The 25,916-nt window shown below is 38.8% G+C and overlaps 1 protein-coding gene across 1 annotated transcript in view; it reads left to right on the top strand.

Annotated features, from left to right (window-relative positions):
* diaph2 (diaphanous-related formin 2) overlaps window positions 1-25,916 on the top strand; it is a 559,427-nt gene that overhangs the window by 482,078 nt on the left and 51,433 nt on the right. The window contains exons 28-30 of the mRNA XM_056270265.1: window positions 6,865-7,000; window positions 22,848-22,940; window positions 24,686-24,736. Of these exons, the coding sequence (XP_056126240.1) occupies window positions 6,865-7,000; window positions 22,848-22,940; window positions 24,686-24,736 (280 nt within the window). The remainder of the gene's footprint in view (window positions 1-6,864; window positions 7,001-22,847; window positions 22,941-24,685; window positions 24,737-25,916) is intronic.

Here is a 25,916-nt window from a genome sequence, read left to right as displayed (position 1 = left end):
TAATGACAATTATAGCTATTCGTATTTTAATAATCATTTAAATGAATGAATTTGTATGTTTTCTTATCTATTCACTTTTTTAATAAATGTAAATACACAAATTTTACATCTCTTACAAGCTTCTTAATATTTTGCATAAAAGTTGCACAACATTTCAAATGTATCCTGCACAAGAAGTCAACTTTTGTTTACTGAACATGATGGCACCTACATGCTGAGAATTTCTATTGGATGGAGAACATTTCATGAAACTCCTTTTGCAGTTGAGTTCAAAGAACATTTACGCTGTGAGAAGTTTTTAGCTTCACTGTGGTGAGAGCATCATGGGATTAGGATCATTTTTATTTAAAATGGAACCTCGATATGGACTTGAGGAGGAGGGCAGAATGCCTCCACACACAGGAGTCTCTATAGATTTTTTTTACACGTATATATTTAAGTACGTGAAGGTATGCACAAAGTCTTAAAAAAACATTACAGTGAATGGCAAGGTCTCCTTGTCTGAGGCTTTTCTCTCACCCCTCTCAACCATATCTAAAAAACAACTTTCATACGGTGGTGGCAAACAATTTTCTATTACTGAATAAGAGACAAACATATAACAATTGTCTTTAAAGATTATTTATTCCCTTGCAAGCAAAGGTCAACAGTCATACAAAGTGCCTGCAGAGTGTGACAATGAGAGGAGGGCTTTCTTCCTTCTTTATAGTCCTGAATCCCCCCCAAGGTTATTTCTCTAGGCCAAATGAAGAACTTAGTTAGATTTGCTTATCATATGCTACCCTTGTAGTGGAGGCCCTCTGTCTCGGTCGTACATTAGTCACACATTTGCACGTATACGATACATATACGATATAAGTCATACAGATAGAACATATTAAATTTCTTCCACAATACGCTCTGATCAAAGTCTAGCAACACATGACACGGCGCTCCCTCCACTATATAGCGTTGAATGCCTGTAAAAAATAAATTATTCTCTCAAGCGAATAGCTCTTTATAAATAAGTTATCAGTGATTTAGACTTCAATAAAAGAAAAGAGCAGAGCTGGTAGAGAACACATGGATGGATGTCCAATGGCACCACGAATATTCCATGTGTGGCCTTTATTCCTGCATGTGTAATTTTTACTTATTTTCTTTCTTCTTTTTTGTCTCTATTTGTTTTATTTTATTTTTGTTTTGTTTTGTTGTGTGTAAAAGAAAAAAACGACTTGTATTTACATGTCCAAGCATGTCTTCCCAGTCAAATGCATTTATAACAGCTGAGAGCTCTTTTGGTAGCTATATGCTGGGAATGTGATATTGTGTCTTATACCATGGTCTGTCTCAATACTCAATTCTGATTGGCTGGAAGGTGTGCAATAAAAGCGTTTGATGCACAGGTAGTTCTAAGTCAGTTGTATCACCGTTTTATATTAATGCGCTGTTTTCATTGAAGACTGAAACACACACGAACATTCAGGAGCACAGAAACTAATCAACGCTGCCCTCCGACTTTTAGTTATAAAATAGCTTCGCTACTGAATCACTACATTATATTTCTTAGCAACGACGGTTCTTTGCCTCCATGTCATGCATTAAAATCGTTTAATGCACAACTAGCCATGGATTATCCCTTACATAGCCAGAAGTAATGTGATCAATTTAAATGCGATACAAGTTGTTGGCCCTAACCAGCCAGGACAGAACATGCCATCGGTCGCTTGGTTTTCCTGGATAGACCCGCCCACTTTGAGTCCCATTGGTCCAAAATCCTACTACTCATAACTGAACATGTTACGACCGGATGTTGGCCAAATATTTGCAAATGTACTTTGTGAATCTTTGGCAGGGAAATGTTATGAAAGAAATTTGTATTCATGATAGAGCCCTCCAAATAATATACATTTCACCATAGCATATTTATGGCACCTCATAGTTTTATCAACATCTATCCTCAGAAATAGCCCACATTGCTGTATGTTAAATTGCCTGAGTGACACATCCATTTGGTAGGACCAAAAAAAGCCCTGCCTGCCCGTTCTCAAAAAGCGCGCACACTCAGATAAGAGAACCCATTAGCTATATTTCTTTTCAGAGTCAATAGAAATTAAATTTGATTTCAGCACATGAAGTTTGTTTCAGATCGTCCCATCAATTTATCCAGTGCACAGTTTCATCTGTGTCTTCGTCTTCTGTAAGTAATCCTGACTAGCGGCTGTGGATGAATATCAGTATATTAATGTCTTTTCAAAGTGCAGCAGATGGTGATGAACTAACAATCTCACATGTTAATGGAGTGAGCCACTGGTTACACCAAAAAAGTCAGCAGAGATTGAGCCACAGTGATGGTACACAACAAGCATGACTCAGCTAATCAATAGAATGCAAGTGTGTGTGTTTGTGAACGTGCATATTTGTGCCAATACATATATGCTTGCCCATACAGTTATCGAGGGCCTTTGGCTTAATGTATTATGTCGTCCCTGAGAATAATGATAATGATGATGCTAGTAATGGGAATTGTGATGTAGTGTGGTGTCATCACTGCCTGTTTTTCATTTCCACCACACAGCCAATGTGAGTGATCGCAATTAAACCCAATGGAGTGTCCCTGTGATGTAGAGGCGGAGACGGTCGAATCCATTTGCAGATATTTATTAAAGGTGATGACAAACAGAGAACAAGCCGACAGAAACTCAAAAGTAGTCAAGGGATATCCAGAATCGAAGTCAAACACGCAAAGGTCAGAGGCAGGCAGCAAAGGTTCACAAAATGAATTCAGAGTCCAAGTTCAAACACAAAAGATCAAGTCCAAGCACAGAGAAACCAGAGATACAAACTGAGACAGGGTTTGGGTAAAACAATACTTCACAAATGGGCACAGAACAGTCCAGATAAAGGGTAGCTGAGCGTGCACAGGTGAGGCTGATGAAAGCATAATGAGGTGATTAGGGAAATGAAGTCCTAGTATGCAGGAGAGAGGGATCTAGTGAAACCAGGAGGAGGCGTTGTCGTGCGTTCCGTGACAGTCCCTTTAGATTGGTCTAATATTTGAGTCAACACACACAACATCGGCCACTTTTCACTCTTGGCAATTTTGTAGGCCTCTCACAGCCTGCTGAAAACTAATATGATCCAATAAATAAATAAATAACTCAAATATCATCAAATTGGTTCAGTTAGTGTACATTTTGTTTTGGCCAAATAGGCCCATCTGTGGTGTGGATTTTTTGTCCTCCGTTTCTCTCACTCTGTTTTTTTTTCCTTTCCCGGAAGTGTTCCTTGAATAGCCAAGTGAGTATGCATTGCGTGTAGGGCAATACATATATGATGGCCAACCCAAAAAAACATAATAATGAATTATAGAGCCCCTGCACCCTTTTTTGTCTCTGTGCGTAACACAAGACTATTCAAATATTCTACCATAAGGCTGGGCAAACAGGAGGGACTACAAAGCCTCCTCCACAATGGAGGATTGCAGCAGGAGTGCGCTTCCTTAGTGTCACTCTGCTGCACATGTACCCAGTGAATATATTTACAAAGACATCTAGTCCTCAGTGGCTGCCTGGAAGGACAGCATCCTATCCTGTGCTTGCCAGCATGCATAAACACACTCGGGGTAGATGGAGTCCATATTGGCAAATTCAGTTCTGCTGCAATCCCTCTCCTAGAGTAATGCAAACAGCACTGTGGACAAAAGCCCGCCGAACGTAGCCTTACCAATCTAGAGATCGCAAAACACGCTGCGTTTTTACATAAAATGTGCTTTTCCCAGGTGGGTTTGTTGTGTTGATTGGTGTTAGAAGTAAATTGCTTGTTTATAATCGTCTTTCCTATTAGCAGATCAAGTTGGTGATTCATCCAACTGAAAATTTGATCAAATCCTCCCACATTTTCTTCACTCAAGATGGATGTTTATTCATTGTTAATATTTAGTGTGTGTCAGATTGTATTAATATTCATCCTTCTACTAACTCAGGGTTTTAAAAAGATAATTCCCCTAAAAATGAAAATTATGTTACCAGTTACTCATGTCATTCCAAATCTGTAAGACTTTTTTTCTTCTGCTGACCAGAAAAGAAGAACCATGAAAGTCAGTGGTAGGCAAAGTATCTTATTTTTTGGTTCCAAGTCATACAGGTTTAAAAATTGTTTTTACGGCATCGTCCTTTCTAAGACAGACGGATAGAGCGCTATCTCTCTCACTTTTAAATAACCCTTTCTGAGTACTCTAATTAACCAAAACCGTTTTAAGGAAGACTTTTCCCCCTGTAATCAGCTTTCCTAATGTCTTTGGATTATTTAGTGTGCAAACACAATTAGCCGGCCTAATTTGCCTTAACATATTGATTGGTGGCCACCGCTGACAACCACAGGACTTCCCGTGGATTTCAATCCTTCCTGTTTATTTCTATCTTCTTCTTTTTTTTTAACTAACCTTTACCTTTTGTTTGCATAGAGCGTATCTGCAACCGTGAGATATCAGCTTTCCCTGGCAAGGAGGACCGATGGGGATGCCATTTGAATTTGCAACAGTCAGAGGCACTGTGACCACTAGAAACAAATTTCCGTGAGACCGTGCAGCTCAGATGAATGCTCTTCGGCCGTTCGTGAGCAAGAACATGATCATGGTCTAAATTTTGCATTTGATTCTCCTAAGCAGACGTACGTGTTACATGTAGAAACAGCAAAAAAGCACACCATCCCACCATCGTTTTTGCTTTATGCTAATGTGATTCTGTCCTTTGTAGTCAATAGCACAGACGTTTCGCGCTATGGGAGTGATATTCAAAAGCACTCCCTCTGGGTGTTGTTTATCTCATGTAAAGCTTCCTAATACCTAAAACACAATTAAGAAAATTGATAAAAATCATAAATACTGCCCTAGGCTAATTGGCATCAGGCAAAGGGTTGAAAACATGTTTGTTGCCATGGTAATTAGGGTTTTTGCATGTTTGATGAGGGTGAGATAATTATGTTGTGTAATCGTGTTTGCAGTCAGAATTGTTTGTTTGTTTATAAAAACTTTTGCCAGCAGGAATTATTTTTTGTTGCTATGAATAAATGATTTTTCAATTAAGAATCTAACGCTTGACAATGAGCTTGATGCTATCTCCAATTACAAGAATGAGATTGAACTGTCAGTTTTGGAGACCCACAATCCTGTAGCTTCATAATACTCTATTTGAAAATGCAAAATCACAATAATAACAGGAAGAATTGTTTATGCAAATTTTTGTTGTCACTCTGTGGCATGAATAGATGAATATAGAATTCCTTTTCGCACTCTTTGGACAGCCATATGCATGCTGACTCAATTACTTTTATTAGAACAAGTTTTGGGTTTATTCCTTGCTGACTTATTATTTTTGCAGCAAAATGCAAATCTGAAACAGTTGCATCTCTCTCACTCATGTTCATCCATGTCCTTGTCATTTCATGAAAAGACAGTGAGCTCCTGTTCCTGGGCTTGACGGCCACTCCGCGATTGACCACCATGATGAGCTGCACTTTTCTCCTCCCACACTGTAGCCATGATCCTTGTCTCAGCACCGAAAACGACACGCATGTCGAAAACCCTAAGGGAGTCTGAAAGGGCCAGACTGTCGACACTCATTATATCCTACCAAGAAAGAACAAGACACACACATATACACGTACACAAAACACTCATTCCTCCCTTTAAGGGAAAGCCTGTCAGGTTAGTGGTGCAGGCCTGGGGTGAAGAGACCTTTGCTGTGCTGGAAAGGTTATGTAGAAGTGGCTTATTCTCTCTCCTCTGCTGTGTTTCTGTGCCCTCTGAGCGTCTCCGTCTAGCCCTCTCGCCGTCTTCATACCGCCTGACACCTCCGTGGCATTTACAGAAGAAGAGAGGAGGACGACGATATCTCTGCGTCTCTGTATACAGGCCTCTCTCCCACTCGCTGGTACCCCGCCAGCATTCAGTCACTGGAAATATCCAGGATGGACACTGTTATCTGCTTTCACATTAATGCTCATGGAGACTGTAGCTCAGTGGGGACAACGGCAGTATCAGGAGCCATCTTGATGTTCAATTAGACAATCTCTGTCTGCTTCCTCTTCTCAACACTCATTGTTTCATTCACTGTAAGCAGAAAGGCTGCAACTGTGTCCCTTTAGTTCAAGAGCAGATAAGCAGGCTCAGATGAAATCTGTGAACTGTCTTTACATTTTTTGTGCTGATTTTGGAATTTAGGAAGGGACTTGTGTACATGGTAAAATGTGGTAAATGTTGAGTGAAAAGTGTGCATGTGTATAGGCGTCTTGTGTAAATTAGCTAAAAATAGAGCAAAATAGCTCAAGGGCATGCCGTAGTAGTTGTATTGTTTACAATAACAATTCCATAAAAATATTTTTTTTATATACATTTAATATTAATAATAAGTGTAAAACATGTTTTGACTATGTTTGGCAAGTGAGTGAACTAAATTGATGAGATGCATAATTTTAAATACAGTATGCAGTATTTTTCAAATTAATAACAGTATTTTTGTTATACTAAAATAAACTAGCAAATGTTTTGATTTATCTTCTAAACCGGAAACAGTGTTCCTTGCGTCATAACTTAACAAGTGAATATGCACATTGTGCACACAGGCTTCTTCCCTTTTATGGGTGACTGAAGTTTGAATTATGTGGAGTTCTGCAGTTATAGTCAGTGTGGGCCTGCAGATAAGCAATATCCTTAGTGTGTATGGACTTACCATTGTTACTAGAGTATGTCACTCCACATTATAAAGTGCTGTCTATAGTGTTTCTTCAGTAGTAGAATTGGAATTTTCTTTCTTTCCCTTCTCTTCCACAGTCATCTCATTTACCCTCTAATTCCATTGTCTTTATTTCTCTCTGACAATTCAGGATGCTGTGCGGGAGAACCACAAGAAGAGGGAGATGGAGGAGAAGATCAAGAGAGCCAAGCTAGCAAAGGAAAAGGCTGAGCGAGAGAAACTCGAAAGACAGCAGAAGAAGAAGCAGTTGATTGACATGAACAAAGGTACGGCACTATTGGCCCTCCGGGGCCCGACTGCATCCCGGCTCGTGATTTCACAGGGTGCTAAGCACTGCAGGGTTGGGGGTGGAGATGAGGAACAGGGCCACACTTCATCTGTGAAAAATCACACTGTTCACCGCCTGTTCCCTCGCACTAAATGTACAGGCAGATTAGACGTCATTGAGAATGTTTCACTGAAAAATCTTTATTTAGTAACTTTCACAGTTTAAGAAAGCAGTGTCAGTATGTTTGAAGACATCTGCCAAGTAAATGTTGACGACAATAATGTTAATTGCAATGCCATGCACACACCAGTGAGAAATCCAGTCGGAACCGAAAGGGTTTCCGCAGCGATAACTGCTACAGCTGTTACTCAGTACAAGAAAGTATGAAATAAATAGACTATTTTTTATGTGTTTTATTAAATGGAGCATTTGTGGCATTGCTACATAAGGGTGTGGAGCAACCCAGCAGCATTATGGGGCTGCACTGACAGGGGCGTGCCAGAGAAGATGTAGGTCACATGTAAAGATAAGCATCCTAGGTTCACTGCTTTTGTAGAGCAGACAGATAATGGATTGGCAGATTGCCTGTGGCCTAGTAAATGGAGTTGAGAGTCAACTATTACGTTTTTTGTAAGCTTGCTCAGTTTATTTCAGGAATGAAAAGAGGCCGTGTTGACAATAGCTTAATTCAGTTTGGATTACAGAAAAACTGATTGAATATGAAGTACATATTGTCCTTTGTGCATTTAAACCCTCCAAAATGTAGTGTTCTGATAAGAAATGTGTGGTTCGGTTTAAAAAGTAAAGATATAAAATGGGGGAGGCTGCCCAAGATGTCTCACACAGCATGCAAATTCAGGGTAAATTCTTGCCATGAGAGATATGAAGTACTCACTGCACTGCACAATTCTGATCCTTACAATGAGACAGAAATTACTGCCTCTGGCCAAAGCTTTTTCACAAACGCTCCAACTTAAAATGTCACACTGAGCCCAGCACTTTACTGTGGCCTTACATTTGAGAAAATGACATGTAGAACTTCAGCTCTTTGTGTTTCCTTTAGGATGACTGATGCCTGCTAGTTTACTAAGGAGTGACCACATTGAATGCTGAGCCTGTAATAATGCAGATGGAAAGACAGTGGATAACAAACTAGTCTAGTCAAGAATACCTTATTTTTAGTTATCTCTTGTCCTCCGTCAAAGCCCATAAAAAAGGCTTTTATCATTGAACTGCTGTAGTCGTCATCACTAGATATAAAGTGAGAGAATGTCAGTGAGTTCTGTTGTACATTTGGCTCCATATATGCATTAAATAATACTTAACAGATCAGACGTTCATTTGCATTCAAATATGAATATGAAACTACTACTACTTTTAAAAGAAGTCTGCAATTATTTACAGCACAAAAATGCAGTTCTTTGATTTTATTTTATTTTTTCAGTAAACATTTGATTCCCTTACAAGGGAAAAATATCATTTGTAGCATTTACAAAAAAAATCTAATTAAATTAAGTAAAGCTGTAATGATTGTTTGTGTGTAAGCAATACAAAAAATATATATATATATGCTTTATTAGACAGAGGAAAGAATAATATCATTATAATTAACACAATATCACTATAATCAAACACCATTCAGTGGCTCGGTTGGGTGTCTTAACAGAAAATAAAATAATTTTGCATTTATTAATGTTTCCTTAGAAATGAGGGAGCTTAGCTAAAGTGAGTATGTGCCTTTTTATTTATTTATTATTATTATTTTTGTAAATAGGGCAGTACTATTGTATTTCTCATTTGATCCACATATATCCTCTTTTTTGGCACACGACCCTCTTTCATTAGAACCCATGTCTAACGGCCTTTTGATTAATTATAGTTTTTAAGGCCTTTTCAAAGGACTATTTCTATAAAGAGATTTTTGAAGTCATTTTCCAAATTGATATCTAATGCCCTTCACATGCACATGATTAACAATGGGATACATATTTAATGAGAGTTTAATTCATTTAGGGTTAAGAGGATGTGTTTGACGGGATGGTGGAGCTGGGCGAATGAATATCTGTACCGTTTTCATTTTTTTTACAAGTATTTTTAAAGTCACACAGACGTTATCTGGAAATGTGTCCTTGCAAGGTTTCACGAACAATTTTGAGTGCCATGTGATTGATGTGCATTGCGAGCGGGATAAAATCTGTTTTTCTTGTGAACTATTAGAAATCCTAATATGGGAAATTGCTCATGAAATCATTACCCGGCCCCCCATTTGTTTTAATTTCCTCTAAGTGGATTTCCATATTCTCTTAGAATGACCAGATGTTCAGCATTCACCAAATTGCTTAACCCGCTGAAAGTAAATGGGGAATGATGTAAAATAGGCCTAAATCCACCTAATCCTTCTGTCTTTATTAGGAAAATATGTTTTGTCCTAGTGGGGCAGCCATTTTGCCAAAGGATATGGAACTATGTTGTTTACAGGGTGGCCTACTCATTGTGAAACATCACTGAGGAATGATAGGATTTCCTGTGTGCCTGTCTATACTGTTTCTCAGCCTGCTGGCTGTTTCAGGGTCACGGTTGAGGGTCACTACAAGTGTCTATGCCCACATGTTGCCTTTGAGCTGTATGGGGCATGGCGTAAGGTTTTCCATGAAACAAAGGAATCACTCTTGCCATATTTTAGGTGAAATGTAATTTCTGTAGAGCCCAAGTCCCCTGTGTGGTTTTGTCCCTTCCTATTCTTGGACAAACCCCTGATGTGTTTGGATGTGAGTGCTTACCCTCCAACATTTACCCAGCTGTTGGTGTGTTTTGTATACAGATATAATGTAACATATTTGGTTCAGGAGACATGTTTTGACTGAGGACAAAGAGAGACATAACCCTGTCCAATAATTATATTCATCCAAGCCAATTCAGTAACAAACACAACATAGATGAATTTAAAAATCTGTCCACTCCTTCTGTTCGATTACAGGCATCGTTTTGAGATATTTGTGCAAGTTCAACTCGTGTTTTTGTTGTGTTGTCTTTTTTTCCACTGCTGGTGTTTCTAATCTATAGGTCAGTTAGACAACTGAGAATGTTGTTCTTGTTTGCGGTCACTTGCTGAGTCATCGTGAATAACATCTTTCATGCGGCATATAAAAACCAGATGGTACAATAAATGATGTTGTTACAATAAATAAGACTGGCACACATCTGCCAGAGTCAGGAAGAGCGTAGCTTCACTTTCCTGTCTGACAGTGCAAATGATCCTTTTAAAGGTTTAGAAATAAAAGGCTAAAAGGAAGATTAGTGTAGTCTTATGAATATTTTTTTATGAGATGATAGCTGTCATTATCAGTGTGGTTGAGCTACATTTTTTAAGGCCCGTCTGCCAGTGCGTTTTAGAATGAATACTGCTCTTTATGTCTGAATACTTTCTATAACCCATTACCATTCGTTCGACACCCTCAGTCCCAGACAGGCAGTCGATAGGTTTTTAAGGAATCTTTATATAGTCTTTAAATGTGAAGTGTAATTTCTCCAACAACAATGGCACGGAACAGAATTGTAAGAACACTCAAACACATCAAAACAGATCAGGCTATAGCCTTGCCACAATCTCTCGCCATTGGTTGAGGCAATGTTGAGCCAGTTGGGTCACGCAAACAATTTATAAAAATATATATTACTCTGTGCATTTGGGGTGGAGATGTTTCAGTGAGACTTTCTGCAGGTTGCGTTGATGAGTCATTATCTAATACATTTTATCAATTCTAGGGATGCACCGATATGAACATTTTGGCCGATACCGATAACCGATAATTCTTTACATTTGAAAGCCGATAACCGATATATTGGCCGATAAATCTAAATTAATTTTTTATATACTTTGATAGCCTGTATAACAAAAGGCTCACCATTAAAAGCCTTGTCTCAAACACTTTTAACATAAATCAAACCTATACAATACAGTATAGCCTAGTTTGAACCAGTGTAAGATTCCTTATCTTTTAAAATTAATTTTACACTCATATGGACAACTTTCTTTATAAAAAAATGGTACTTTATAATAAGGTTTAATTTTGTTAGCATTAGTTAGCATGACCCAACAATTTTATAAAACATTTTTAAGAAAGTTGTATCTGTTAACATTAGTCAATGCACTGTGAACTAACATGAACGCACATATTTTATTAACTAACAATAACAAAGGCTATTGATCTCTGTTAGATAATGCATTAACAAATGAGACCTTATTGTAAAGTGTTATCAAAAAATCTATTGTCTAACAAAAAATAAAATAGATAAATAATGCAAACAAGTCATTGGATAACATTGGGCTGCATATAAAGAAACAAAATGCATGTCCCATGGATCAATAAACGGACAATAAGAAAAAAAAATATTTTAATCAAACCATATCGTTGATGAAAATAATACAAGAACAAAATAATGTTAGTTATTAATTATAACGCAATGTTTTTGAAAAAAAAAATGTATTACATTGATAGTAAACATCTTTAATAGCTTAGTTACTGTTTCAAATGACATTGCTGTGTGAGCTGCGCGCGCTGAAGCTGAAGAGAAGGTTGTTAGAAGGTTAATCAACTCAACGGTTGCTGAAGAATGCAAACCCAAACAATTTACAAATGTATTACAATAGTGAATACAATTATAATTGTATGACAGTCCCAATCATAGCTTTTAATGTTTTGCATTGTTGTTTAATCCGCGCGCTGAAGCTGAAGAGAACGAGCACCGGCAAAAACTGAAGAACTTTTCTAGCAGGTTATTTAAATCCACGAATGAAACGCATCATATGTGAGATTAATCAGATATTTATATTACATCAACTTTATATTACGACTTATCTGCGCAAAATGACGTGAATGCATAATCGAACTTGTGCTGGTCATAATGTGTAGGCTAATCCCTGTTCTGGACGCGCTATTCCCACAACAACGCGCTGAAACGGCAACTAAACAGAGAATTCACAAAGTTTTATTACATTAGTGTTCTCATTATAATGGCATAATGTATATGACAGTCCCAATGATAGCTATAAATGTGCATTGTTGTTTGAGCTGCGCAACGCTAAAATGATCAAAGATGATCACAGCAAAGATGATCACCGGTATGAAGCGCTACTGCATCGTTCATTAACTCAACCAAACGCATCCTATATTAGATTAATCAGATATATATACACAAAATAAACATATTACAACTTACAATGGCGCAGAATGCTGCGAATGCTCAAGAGAACTTGACTGTGCTTGTCATGAAGGCTAAACTCCAAAGACGCGCTCTTTCCGCCACAACGCGCTCGTCGCGCTGAAACACTGGCGAACAACAATTCACAACATTCTTTTGTGTGTTTTTATTATAATGTTATGAAGCCTATGTGACAGATTTATGCTGCACATGTTGCACTGAACTGTATCTTCCTTTTCGAAGTGAATCCAATCATTCAGAACCATCATGGTGAACAGCGCGCATCTCTCAAATGAAGTACATAATTATCTATCGGCTTTGATATATCGGCCCAATTTTCTTATCGGACCGATAATGATAACATCAAAAAAGATCATTTATCGGCCGATATCGATATGTGGTCGATATATCGTGCATCCCTCATCAATTCGTTCAAAAACACTGATTCATGCAAGTGACTGTCTCTAGTTATTCTTTGAATCATTTACTCAAATAGGTTGATTTGTTCAAAAATGCTGATTCATTCAGGAATGAAACAAGTGACTATTTTTTTGTGACTAAGTGAGTCACAAAATTATTCATTGAACCAAACTGATACAAAAGCAGTCATTTATTTAATTATATCTAATAAGTAGACTGTATATAGGGGTTGGTAAGTTTTGTTGTTATTGTTGTTTAGAAATGTATTATTTTTCAGCACAAACACATTAAATTGAATAAAAGCAGACTTTTTTAAAGAGAAAAAAAACTATTGACTCCAAACATAGTGTATGCTGAAAAAAAACAACTCTCAAATTAAGATAATTATAAAAAGCACACATACACACATATATGACAACACACACATGCGTCAGTCCAGCATGTGACTGTGTGCAGATCTCCTGGCAAAGGTAATTCTGCTAAAGGTCGTGACTTTAGAATATATTTGTGTGATACAAACAGAAAACCATGAGAAGCCACACACCCCACTGTCTCTCCTCTAATTATCATTCCCATTTTTAATTAGTCATTGAGATATTCCATCTACCTCGTTGGTCATTATGAATAAGTCGACCAGATAAGTACCGTTGCATAATGCTGAGCCGACTATGGCATGTCATTATCTGTATTTTAACTATCATATTAAATCTGGGCTGTCTGCAGACTTCAGTGTCGGTGCCGAGAAATGAGTGTCTGTCCTATATGCATATCAGCGTTCCCCATCAGCTCTTCAGTGTTATTTACACCCACTGTCAGGGAGCTCAATCCTCCTTTGAAGAATGCCGCGCTGGATCCCAAGCATAAGCAAATTCCACTCAGGAAATCTTGGAGTGTGCGACTGCTGGCATTGTGAATTTTTTTGTCATTACCTTGAAATACACCAACAAGGGTGCCAAGCTTATCTGCTGTAGTGCATCAATTCTAATAAATAACTGCATATTAGCTTGTCCCGTATCAGCAGCCGGATGCCCCTGTGCCTTAAGGCGATTATAGCATGGCGAATTTTGCCATCAGTCTTGCCAGAGATGCGTTAGCCGTCTCTAAATATCTAACGTGCGAGGAGCAAAGTCATTGATTTATCAAGATAAGCATCTGTATAAGTCATGGTGACATCCAGAAAACCCAACATGTTTCCATTAATATCTCCCGTCCCACTCCACATTCTGAAATTAAGAGATAATAGAGGCTGTGATTATTCCATGATAATGTTCATTTTCATCTCCCCGATTTTCCTTTAGAGAATATTTCCATCTTCAAATATGCCATTTTTTCCCCCTTAAATAAGAAACTTTTTTTCCTTTTTGTAATGCTGTTTTGTGCAGCCAACCCTAATTAGGGTAGCACTAAATGTCCTAATCACTTTAAGCCTCTTTAACTTAATTTAGCCCACTCTCCCTCAGGTCATAGCAGAAATGAGAGGATACATCTGAGAATCCCTGCACCGCCAGCACCCTCGCGCTCTCCGAGCACGCATTCGCGCTGTTGCATGTCATTAATTTATAGCCATGGGTGTTCTACATTCTGATAATTTCTCGTCAAGAGTTCGGACCTAGAGAGCCACTATGCAGTCACTCAAAAATAATTAAACTCGCTGCTCAGAGCCCGGGCATCGCATTTCCAAAGCCTAAATCTTCAGAGAAGAAAATGAATGATGGTTTTTGGAAAGGACAACAACAGTTCTTCAAACGCAGGTGTTTTGTTTGTCATACATAGGGATTACATTATAGCGAGAAAGATAGTGATCTCTTTGTCTAATTCCTTACGAGATACAGTAAGTGTCGGACTCGTGCAATGATTTATGAAGTGTATTCTCAGATAAGCCTGGCTCATGTGGTCTGTGATCTCGGCAAGCAGATGGCAAGGAGAGCAGGGAACAATCGCTAAGCATCACCAACCTGATAAACCACTGTGGTGATTCATTAGCATACGGAAAGATGGCAAGAAAAATGTGTAGCACGTACGACAGATCTCAGCTATCTTTTATTTCTCCTTGTGAGCTGAATATGCTAATGGCTCGGCCTCTTAAAAGCCTATTCCTGGAGTTTTCACTTTACCTTTTCCTTCTGCTCTGTAATTTTCCCCCTTCTAAACCAAACACATCTGACATCCTCTATTGCAGAGCCGTACAGCATCCGTCCACTTTTTGTTTTGGTTTCTTTATTTATTCATGCATACAGCTATCCGGTTCATCGACGCAGGAGTTTCTGTCTCTGTGCTGCTTGTGAAATAGCAACACCCTCTAATCCACTTCCATCTCCTCCCAGCCGACCAATCAAATGGCATGAACAAGGGACGGACCTAACCTGGGTGGAGTAATTATCTGCTCTGGCCATCTCTAAACGCCAGTCTCATTGGTCCCCTATTCCGCTCCTCATTGTCTAAGGCCTAGACCCCCTGGCGCCTATTTGAACTCGAAGAGGGAGTGCCCCGCTCAAGGAGGGGATGTGTGAGCATCCCTAATTAAATTACACACAGACATAAGTGGGTTTTCACATCAAGCTGTTCCAGCAAAACGCTCCAAAATGCCTGTCTGGTGCCACATCCATCTTCTTCATTACTCCTGAGTCCGGGCTCATTCTCTGAGTGCTTTGGAGCTCTCACTCCAGCAGGCCAGCTGACAGGTCACAGTGTCATATCTCGTGTCAGATCCTCCAGAGAGACAGCACCTCATAACAGGTGCGAGGCTGGAACCGGCAGGACTGTTGAACTCTACTGCTAATGCACTCTCTGCAGCTGCGGTGAAAAGGAATCTCTCAGACAAAGAGTGGCAGGCGGGAAACAAGTCCAAAATGCACCTGGCTCCTCGACGCAGGGCTTTGTTCGCCACATATGTGCAAGGTTAATTGGACAGGTGCCTTTCTCCAGGGTGACAGATACTGTAGATTAACATGTTTTTCACAAAAAATTGAAGGACAAGAAGGGACAAAGTCGGTGAATGCTACTCATATACACAAGCAGGGAGCTGAAAGATGCTTTTTAGCTTCTATTAATGTGGAAATGAGAGCTGGGGGTTTGTGGCTGTAGGCCGGTCACTGGGAGGACACAGTAATAGATATAATGTCCTCTGGACGGATCTTTGTTGTTTGGATTTAAGAGGCAAAAGTTGTATGTGTTTAAGCCTCTCTGGAGCAATCGTCTTCAGGAGCACCAACATAAATTCACTTCTCAGTCAATCCTCTTTGTTCTTGTTTTTAATTTTTTTTTTCATCACTGTTGACAGATAGCAGGTTGAATTTATGATCCGGGCTTGAATTTATGAGCTGCTGCATTATTGTTGTAATTATTGTTATTGTTATATGGATTATCTGTGTCACTAGCTGGGTTTAATCCACATATTTTCATAAAAATGAGAATTCATAATTTTTCTATTAAATTAGATGCAAACAAAATATGCGCAAAATACGCACAATTGAGGTAATTGCTTAAAAAAAAAATTCCACAAGACATGCACTTAAACTGTCATGGAAACATTTACAGAACAAATTCCACAATGTGCATAAAAATCAACTTTGCATCAAGTCATATGACTATTTCTCTCAAATGATTGGCCACTGTACTGTGTGAAGTGCTGTTGACATAAGACATCTGCCACTAATCACTTTCAAACATGACATTCGTTATCTTTCTCTTTTTTTGTCACAGCGGCTACAACTTTTTTCATTTTCCCCAGAAACGATTATTTTGATTTATTGAATACATGGGTTGGACACACTGCTTGCTTTATTTATTTAGTTTTGTTTGTTTGTTAGCATCTTGAATGAAAACATAGCTAATCTATGTATTTCTATTTATATTGCATAGCTGATCAGTATTTCTGTAGTTAAATTGCTACATTTTGTTTATTTATAGGAATGTATGCTTTTCAAAGCATGTTTTGGCATTTGATAGGCAGTTTAGTGACACGAAAGACATCTGGCTCTTTTAAGTGCCTCTGTTCAACTGGTGTTAATGTATGATGAATACATCACCGTAACCTTTTATCCTCAGCCCGCCTCTGTCTTGAACAGACTGAACTCTGGTCTTGCTGATGTGACACTGCAGAAAAAAAACAGTTTCTGCTTCTTTTAACACTGTGGTGTGCTTGGCGATTTCATATACACCATAATCTCTTAATCCTGATGATTTGCTGCAAAGTCAGTGTTCTAGCAAAGCTCAGTTGCATATACAGTGGCACACAGGCATTGCTAGATGCTTGGTGTCAATATCAGCCATGAGAAAGGAAGGGAGCGAGAGTGCGAGTCCAAGCGTGCACGTGCATACGCTGTAGTAATAATTAAATGTCAGCCCGTCCGCTCTGTTGAGTGTCTCACGGGGGGTTTTACGACCTGCACAGTCTCGCTTCGGCAGTCCTTCTCCATGACTCAGTCCTCCAGATGTTGTGATGCCACACTCGCACACACACTGCGAGCTACACAAGCCTAGGCTTTAACACACTAACCCTTCTCCCCCACTGCTACTTCTTACTCGTTGTGACACTTCACTTTGTTTCTCTCCTCCCCCATTTCTCTCCCCTGTGCCGTGGAAGATAAGCTCCTAGCCTCTGCCAGGGTGCTTGTTGGGGAAGCTAATCTGATGTGTGAAGTTCACAAATCCGGCAGAGGGCTGTGCTTGTTATCCCCTAATTAAAAATGTGATAGTGCACTCATAAATATATTGGAGAGACTGAAGAAGGCCCCAGGGCATTCTGGTACATTTGGCAGGAGCCTGAGGGGGCAAAGAACCACCTGATACCCTGACAGTAAAGAGATAGGTAGCAGAAAAAGACACAGATACAAGACTAGCTGTTAGAAGAGTTTCATTTTATGTTCCTGAAGTTCGTTGTCTGAAACATTTCTTTGCAAAATAAAGCTGGCTGGCTGATATGGCTGAACATTTTTAAATCTCATATTAATAGTGTATATCTCAATAATGATATATTTTCTCTGATATAACCTTAAGAGTGAGATTTAGGATAACTTTATCCAGAAGCAAAATCTAGTTAAATAATCAAAACTTGTTTTCCAAAGTTTTTTTTTTTCACTCAAGGAAAAATTATATTTTATATTTTATATGCAGCAATTAAGCACAACACTGGAAGTGTCAGACCAACTGCAACAATGAGTAATTAAAGACATTTTAAGATGATTTGACTCAAAATGGCTAAAAAATTATAAATACAATCACTAGTAATACAATTTAATGTTTTTTTTTTTTTTATCAATAAGTGGCGCTGTTACCAAATTGATGCGGTGTGGTCAGTGTAAGGTGACAATGACACGTATAAAGTTTGGGGTCAATATGTCAAAGCTTTGCAGAGATACAGCATCAGATGCAGTTTGGCATTGTGCCATCAAAATTAATTGATGCAGTATGTCCAAATGCTTTCATCTATCGACACGAAATCCATAACTTTTTGCCGACACGGCTCAAATTAGGTGAAAACCAGACGAAATGTCTCAGAGGATTTAGAAAAAGTAGGGTTTTTTTTATCTCAGCATGACCTAAGGAATCTATTAAAGGGTTAGTTCACCCAAAAATGAAAATTCTGTCAGTAATTACTCACCCTCATGTTGTTCCAACCCCGTAAGACTTTCGTTCATCTTCGCAACACAAATTAAGATATTTTATATTAAATCTGAGAGGTGGATCACTCCTCCATAGACCTCTTAAGGGATCGAAACTGGCCGGGCCAGAAGTTATGAAAGACATCGTTAAAATAGTCCGAGTGACTAGTGGCTCAACCATAAGTTTATCAAGCGACGAGAATACTTTTTGTGCGCAAAAACAAACAAAAATAACGACTTTATTCAACTATTAATTTCCTTCCCTGTGGGCCTCGAGTGAGTTAACGTAGTGATATTGCGCAAAGCTTCTGTGTTGTACGTCACACGCATCACACACAAGACCAGCGTCGCCCAATAGTGAGCCTACGTGTGACGTGCAACACAGAAGCTTTGCGCAATATCACTACGTTAACTCACTCGAGGCCCACAGGGAAGGAAATTAATAATTTGAATAAAGTCGTTATTTTTGTTTGTTTTTGCGCACAAAAAGTATTCTCGTCGCTTGATAAACTTAAGATTGAGCCACTGTAGTCACTCGGACTATTTTAACGATGTCTTTCATAACTTTTGGGCCGGTCAGTTTCGATCCCTTAAGAAGCCTATGGAGGAGTGATCCAGCTCTCAGATTTAATCAAAAAAATCTTAATTTGTGTTCCGAAGATGAACGAAAGTCTTACGGGGTTGGAACAACATGAGGGTGAGTAATTACTGACAGAATTTTAATTTGTGGGTGAACTAACCCTTTAAGAGTCTCAGGACAAAAGTCAAAACTAATCACATTCATAAAGATGCGCCAATGCATTTGTAAAATTATAGGACTTTACGACAAAATTCCTAACTGGTTATCGTTTGGCTCGGCATGCTGCACCGAATCTAAAGAGACCAGTGGTTTGTGTTTTTTGGCCAAACTGTTCAGAAGTTATAATCAAAAATATATTTTTTTCATATCTGCTGGCCACTAAGTGGCACTGCGCTGAAACTGTCAGGTACCCTCAGATCATGGATATCATAACACAAACCAAGTTTGGTCTGAATACGCTAAAGCGTTGCTAAGATATAGCCTCACTTCCACTTTGACGTGCTCTTTGTCAAATTTGTTTGCACGTTATTCGAGAACGGATTGAGGAATCGACTTGAATTCCTTATATTTTTATCGCCGTGATCTGAAGAGTATCTGGTTCAATTTTCGTGAAAATGTGAGTAATGGAGTAGGAGGAGTTCGAAAAAGTATGTTTTTCTGAAAGTTTTCACGAGCCACTGAATCAGAGGAAAATAGAATTTTTGTTTCTAGCCCTTACAGTTCAAAAGTTATTAACAGAAATGTGAGTGCAAATTTGGACAGTTGGTGGCGCTAGAGTGTTTGTCCTCTTATCTGTGTGCCAAATTTCATAACTTTCCCGTAAACTTCTCTAGACAATAAGCAGCAATATTTACCTTATTTACGTTCTAACACTGATTCATTCAAAATTAACTGTTTTTTTATGAATAATTGTTGAATCATTCTCTTTCAATTTGTTAATAAACACAGATTCATTTAGGAACCATACAACACTGTGTTGCTCAGAGATGCACAACAGAAGTTTCCGTTGTGGTAAAATACACAAAATAACTGGAAATATTGTAAAAAAATATTGTCTCATTATTAACTTCCTGTTTATTGAACAGTTGTTTAGAAAGCAATATCACTTTTTCAGTCATGATGTATCGTCTGTATATAAAGGGTGTGTATTTATTTTTTTACTTCAAGACTGTTTGCCCTGAAAATGACACAAAACAAAATTGGGCACAATGATGTTGGATTATCTTAGAGTTTTCTTGAAATATGCGTTCCTTGAAAATATTGCATTAGACATCTTCGCTTTTCCAGTGCTTTGGATCTTTTAATAGATTCTCTGCTTTTAAAATTACTATGAAATCAAAATTGACTATTTTTTTTTATGAAATATTCTGTGTGTTTTTTTGTAAATGATTTTTCTGTGCACATCATTTTTAATTTATCTTTTTTTTTTTTTTTTTTTTTTTTATGTGCCCTCAGTCTTTAATCAAAATAACTTCCCCTCCCTCTTGCAACAACTTCTCTTCTCTTCTCTGATGAGGTGTTTAGTAGCGCGAGGGCGAGACAACCTGTCACTCACATGAGATCACAGCAATAGCGAACAACAACCATCCAGTCAATTCCCGATGGACAAAATCAAGTCCAGCCATATTTTTTTTCTTGTTTGAGAAGTCGTTTCACTCGGAAAAACAACACTATAGGGAAGAAAAACTTCCGTTTCATGCCTACTTTAAAACATCCCGTACTGATGAGACAGAAAAATAATGTAGACCACATGCTCTGGCAATTCCTCTCAGATCCATGTGGAGAGATCATGAGCCCAGCTGGTTCTCGTAGAAGCATGGCCCAAAAGGACATTGTTAATGGAGCAGTCATGGGTCGCTTGGGAGTGTGTTTCCCGTTTTAGTAATTTTGCTTTCTTGTGTCTGAGATCCTCTGAACCCAGCCTTCCCAGCTCTCCTGTCCTGGCCATTGCAGATGATGAATTGTGTTACAGTTAAGCAAGCAAGAAGTAGGACGAATTGATCAAAGTGTCAGGTGCCCCTTGTGATGTCTAGGTCTCCAAAACGAAGGAAATGAGGGAGCTGTCGAGAAGTTTCCGGAATCATGGTGCCTCTAATAAATGTTTACCTGCCTCCTCCTGACACCCAGATTGGACATCAGATGGATGCAGACGTGTTTTGGGGACGCAAACTTTGGGATACAGCTACTTTAGGAACTATCATTGCTTCCAGAGAACGATGGCACGCTCGGTGGAAAGAGCCAGCGAGATGCATGTCCTGGTTTAAACCAATGAGCAAAGCTATCAGCCAAGGTGTTGAAGAGCAATTAGAGATAAGCCATGCTTGTTCTGCTCTGGTTTGTTCTAGAACAGCTAGTTTAATTAGCTTGATTTAATCTGGGTGGCTCTTAAACACAGCGAACCTCTTCTTTGATTTTCCAGTATTATTTATTGTATTTAATCCCACTGCTGCTGATTGTTTCTTCATTTTCATCATATTTTGGCTTTGTTTAATGTGTACAGTTGTATCATGTATAAGCGCTTGTGCTACTGCTGCTTCCATATGGAAAATGCACTCGTGCAGTTCTGCCTCAGTGTAGCGAGTGTGTGGCATTTTCTGAAATTAATTATGTAGCGTGTCAACTTTCTTCCTCTTTATAAATTCAATTTGCTGACTGTCATCTACTTTGACTGTGCGAGGAAACAAAAGATTGATTAACACGCCTGAAACTGCTGCCTAAAGCTACCGGCATCTCTGCCACAGACGTTTTCTCTCTGCCAAGGCAGACGTCGAAATCCCAACCCATTCACTAAATATTTCCAGAGAACGACTCGATCATGTACACAAAAGAATTGATGAAACGATCCCACACGCAACAATAAGTCACAGTAATGATTCTAGTTTAAAATAATGCCTCTGCTGGACCACTATGATATAGTGGGGACCCTCGGTCTCATTAATGCTGGGTAAAGATAGATGACCCAGATAAAAGACCAAAAGATTATTTCTGAACCCCACCGTTGACCGATGCTTTGGATGTTCTGTGCCATATGCCCGTGCAAGTGGAAGTAAAGGAAATACAGTACACTATCAGAAGGTACCAAAGCTGTCAGTGGGGCAGTACCAGTACCCCAAGGGTGCATATTAGTACCTTTTGAAAGGATACTGCCCCAGTGATAGTGTTTGTACCTTATTTTCTGAAAGTGTATGTATTAAATTGTCATCCATGATTCATTTCATTGAAAATATTTTTTAATGTAGTATTAATTATTTGATAATATGTTAAATATTTTAGATAATATCTTAATATTTTTTTTTACTTTTGTAAAATTGTTACAAAAACAATGTTAATTGATATAGTATCCTAATTATATTTTGTCTTTATAATATCACACTTGCTATTGTTCTCAAACTGTATAAATCAGCCTTTATATTTTAAGAAAGGTCTGCAATGAGGATCATCTTATTCCAGGGATGTTGTCATTTAAAATGTTAAGGGGTCTCTTATGTCTCCATATTCTTCTTCAAAAAAAAAAAAAATCCAAAATTTGATTGTGGGATTTGTCCTTTCACATAGTGAGCCACTCATCTCATTGTCTTTTAGAAGTCAAGGCCCATTTGACGGAAGATGCGTTGCACTTCGGTGGCATGACCGTTTTCGAGGCACATCCCACTGTCATCGAACAATGATAAAAAGCCCCAGTATTGACCGGCTCCACACTAAATCTTAGTAAAGAGCACTTAGCTCCCCTGTGCAAGCCGCAGAGCTAATACCTGTCAATGGCCATCAGTGAACACTTCCATCCTCTGGCTCCTCTCCATACGTTAGCCACAGCCTCACAGCGTCTGTGCATTTAGGGAGACACGTTGTTCTCTTTGGTTCTCTTTGCCCTGTACCCCATTTGCCTTTCTTTTTTGCTGTTCTGTTTTTGCTTTTCCTTTTACTCCCATACTCGGTTTATTGTAGCCTGACAACACTGCGTGGTATGTGTGAGTTGGAGTATATGTGAATGTGTTCTACATGAAATTGAGCTCTGACAGGCAACTCTGTCCTCTCTACAGAAGGTGACGAGACGGGTGTGATGGACAGCCTGATGGAGGCCTTGCAGTCTGGAGCAGCCTTCCGTGACCGCAGGAAACGAACCCCACGCAATGGTAAGACTGCTCCACCTTCTCATGCCTTACATTTCCAGATGCCTTTAAATGTAAAGTTCACCCACAAATGAAATTTCTGTCATTTACTCACCCTCATATTGTTACAAACCTGTATGACCTTTCTGGCATGGAATGCAAAAGGAGACATTTTGAATGTGCATTTGAGCTGCTTTGCGTTAAAAAGGGCACAACAACATAAAAGTCATTTTAAAGGTTGTGCTGCTTTAATTAATTCATTTGTTTAAAAGTTAAAGTAATTCATTATACATTTTTCAAGATTCTTTGATGAAAGGAAAGCTTAAGTTTTTTTTTTAGTTTTTTTTTTAAAGAAATTTAAATCTTTTGTAACATTATAAATGTTTTTACTGCCATTTTTTGATTAATTGAATGCATCCTTGCTGAATAAAAGTATCAATAAAAAAAACAAAACTACTTTCGAACAACCGTGTGCATTCTTCAGAGTGAGGAAGAGAAAATGTTCAGTTTTTGGGTGAACTATACTGTATATCCTTTTAACAATGTACAATTGTAGGTCCCCACTCCGAAACTGTTTTTATAATGGATTCATTGCCACATTACCATTTATAAGTCACTGATTACTGAAATTGATTGTAGACTCTGAGTCCTTAGAGGATAGTTTAACATAATCTTAATGTTAACATATTCCATCCTGCCATGATGAATCGCACTGACCCAGGGGAGGAGAAGCGGACCACCTGCTGTAGGTGCTACATTGAATTGAAATGCCAAGGACGGGCAGACAAGTGTCTATAACTGCTGTAGCTTTCCAGAACAGCCTCGTACGATGACCCCAATCAGTCACTCTTTTCCCAAAGTCCTTGTCCATGCATGCTTATGGTGCATAAACCCCCTTGTGTCATTAGAAATTCTCCTGGGATGTAGTGAGATATATGTTGTGTACAGACTGACAACAACAACAACAAAAAAACTCAGCATCATTAGAAAAGCCAGATAAGAAAAACATGCCAAAAGACATCACTACTCTGAGGAGGAAATGCATGAGGGGGGACTTTAGATGGCCATATCAAATGTACCTAATCTCCATACAGTATATCAGCATGCTCAGCAGCACTGATTTGTCCCTGCACTATTTTTCTGGCTTTACTTTATCTTGTCTCACAAAAAAAGTTCTTCCCATGATCCCTTGTGTCAGTGCTGAGGTCTAATAAGAGGGCATGAATAAGTAAGGTGTCATGCTGTATCAAACCTGTCTCCCACTCAGCCCCCAAGCGCTGCCCCCTGACAGAGCCTGCCAGCCGTCCATGCTCAGAGCTCACCTACTCCATCCAGCGCTGTGGCCCCGTCTCCCTGACATCTGTTTGAATAAGACTGACATTTAGGAGAGAAGAGAGTGTGTAGATTAAACCTCACCAGTGCTCTTTCTCTCTCTTCGGTCTCATACTCCGTTTCTTTCTCGTCGCTTGCTTTCTTGTGCTCGGTGTCGCTCGTCCTCTCTCTCTTTCTCTTTCTTTTTCTGATGAGTGTGTGGGCTGAGGTTTGACAACACTGAGAGTTTCAGAGTGTATAATTGGTTACGAACTCCTGAAATACCTCTTGTTTGACGTGTCTCCCTCTTTCTCTCTCTCTCTCTCTCTCTCTCTCTCTCTCTCTCTCTCTCTCTCTCTCTCTCTCTCTCTCTCTCTCTCTCTCTCTCTCTCTCTCTCTCTCTCTCTCTCTCTCTCTTTCTTTTCTGTCTGTCAATTTCTACTTCGTCATTGTTGCAGGTGATCAAAGCCCTTCCTGTTCTGCACCTCGGTGGCCGGGTGCTAACCATGGTAACAAAATGAACCTATGTTTACCCCCTTGCCCTGCTCTTCTCCCAATAACACTTGCTTATTGCCCAGAAAAAAAAAAAAAAAAAAAAAACATTTGGGTTGAACTCTAAACAATCTATACTGAGCTCTAAAACTGGATAGGGTAGAAAATAGCTTCTCTCTTGGGCTTTGTTCAGACAGGCTGCCAGAAATCTTTTTTTTTTTGTGTGTGGCATGTTCAGCTCAAATATAATTAATTGCTTGTAACTGAATATCAAAATCAGATTTTTACAAACTCGATCCAAAACATATTAATATGAAAAATCTGAAAATGATTCAGACAGAGGAACTAAGTCAGACATAGATGTCAAGTTTTTTTTTTCATGTAAAATGCATTGTAGTGAATTGGTTTAAATTAATTTTAGTCAGTGACTCGCACCACAGTGCCAATGAAACACAGTTATCATATAACCAAATTTGTAAAAAGTAATATAATAATATTTCAAAAAGTGATGGTGACAGTGCGAGTTTTAAGTGGTGCAGATGGACCACTCAATGTGAATGACAAGTAATATAAATAGAGAAGGTGTGGTGTACAGTAAAACAGGTAAAAAGCATGTACTGTAATTATCACAGTACAAATAATTACATAATAGTGTATAGATTAGTGGTTCTCAACCTTTTTGACTCCAAGCCCCCCCCCCCCCCATTTCCCTCAACAATATTCAAAGGCCCCATGACTTTTCCAGTTGTTTGTGATTTAATGGATAAAGATGAAGGATACGTTTTTTTGTGTATATTTGAGTGTAGTGTGAACAAAGCCCTTGAAATATTTGACTCAACACAATTTCATCAGTTCATTGACTGAATATTATCTAAGAGATTGTGATCGATTCATATTTATCAGGTAAGATTCATTTAGTGTAAATAATCTTCTGATCTAGGAGTGCTGGCTGCTTTGTATCCTCTCCAGTAGTTGGAGCTCAGGCTAGTTTGTTCCTCTTTCTAGCCATCCTACAGTAGATTACCTAACTAGTGCACCCTTACAGTGATGAAGCATGGCAGCACGTCCACGCCTGTGGAAGGCGAATAGAAATGATCTGTCTGAAGGGTCATTGCTTTCCTTAATTCCCATTGATGGGTTTTTTTCCTGTAAAGCTTGCCATTCTTTTTGAGTGCCACCCCATGCACAGAGCACCAA

Source organism: Rhinichthys klamathensis, unplaced genomic scaffold (genome assembly GCF_029890125.1).
Source record: "Rhinichthys klamathensis goyatoka isolate OS25496 unplaced genomic scaffold, OSU_Roscu_1.1 h1tg000301l_1, whole genome shotgun sequence".
NCBI lineage: Eukaryota > Metazoa > Chordata > Actinopteri > Cypriniformes > Leuciscidae > Rhinichthys > Rhinichthys klamathensis.
The sequence above is the reverse complement of the archived record's forward strand: the minus strand, read 5'-3'. Positions and strand labels throughout refer to the sequence as shown.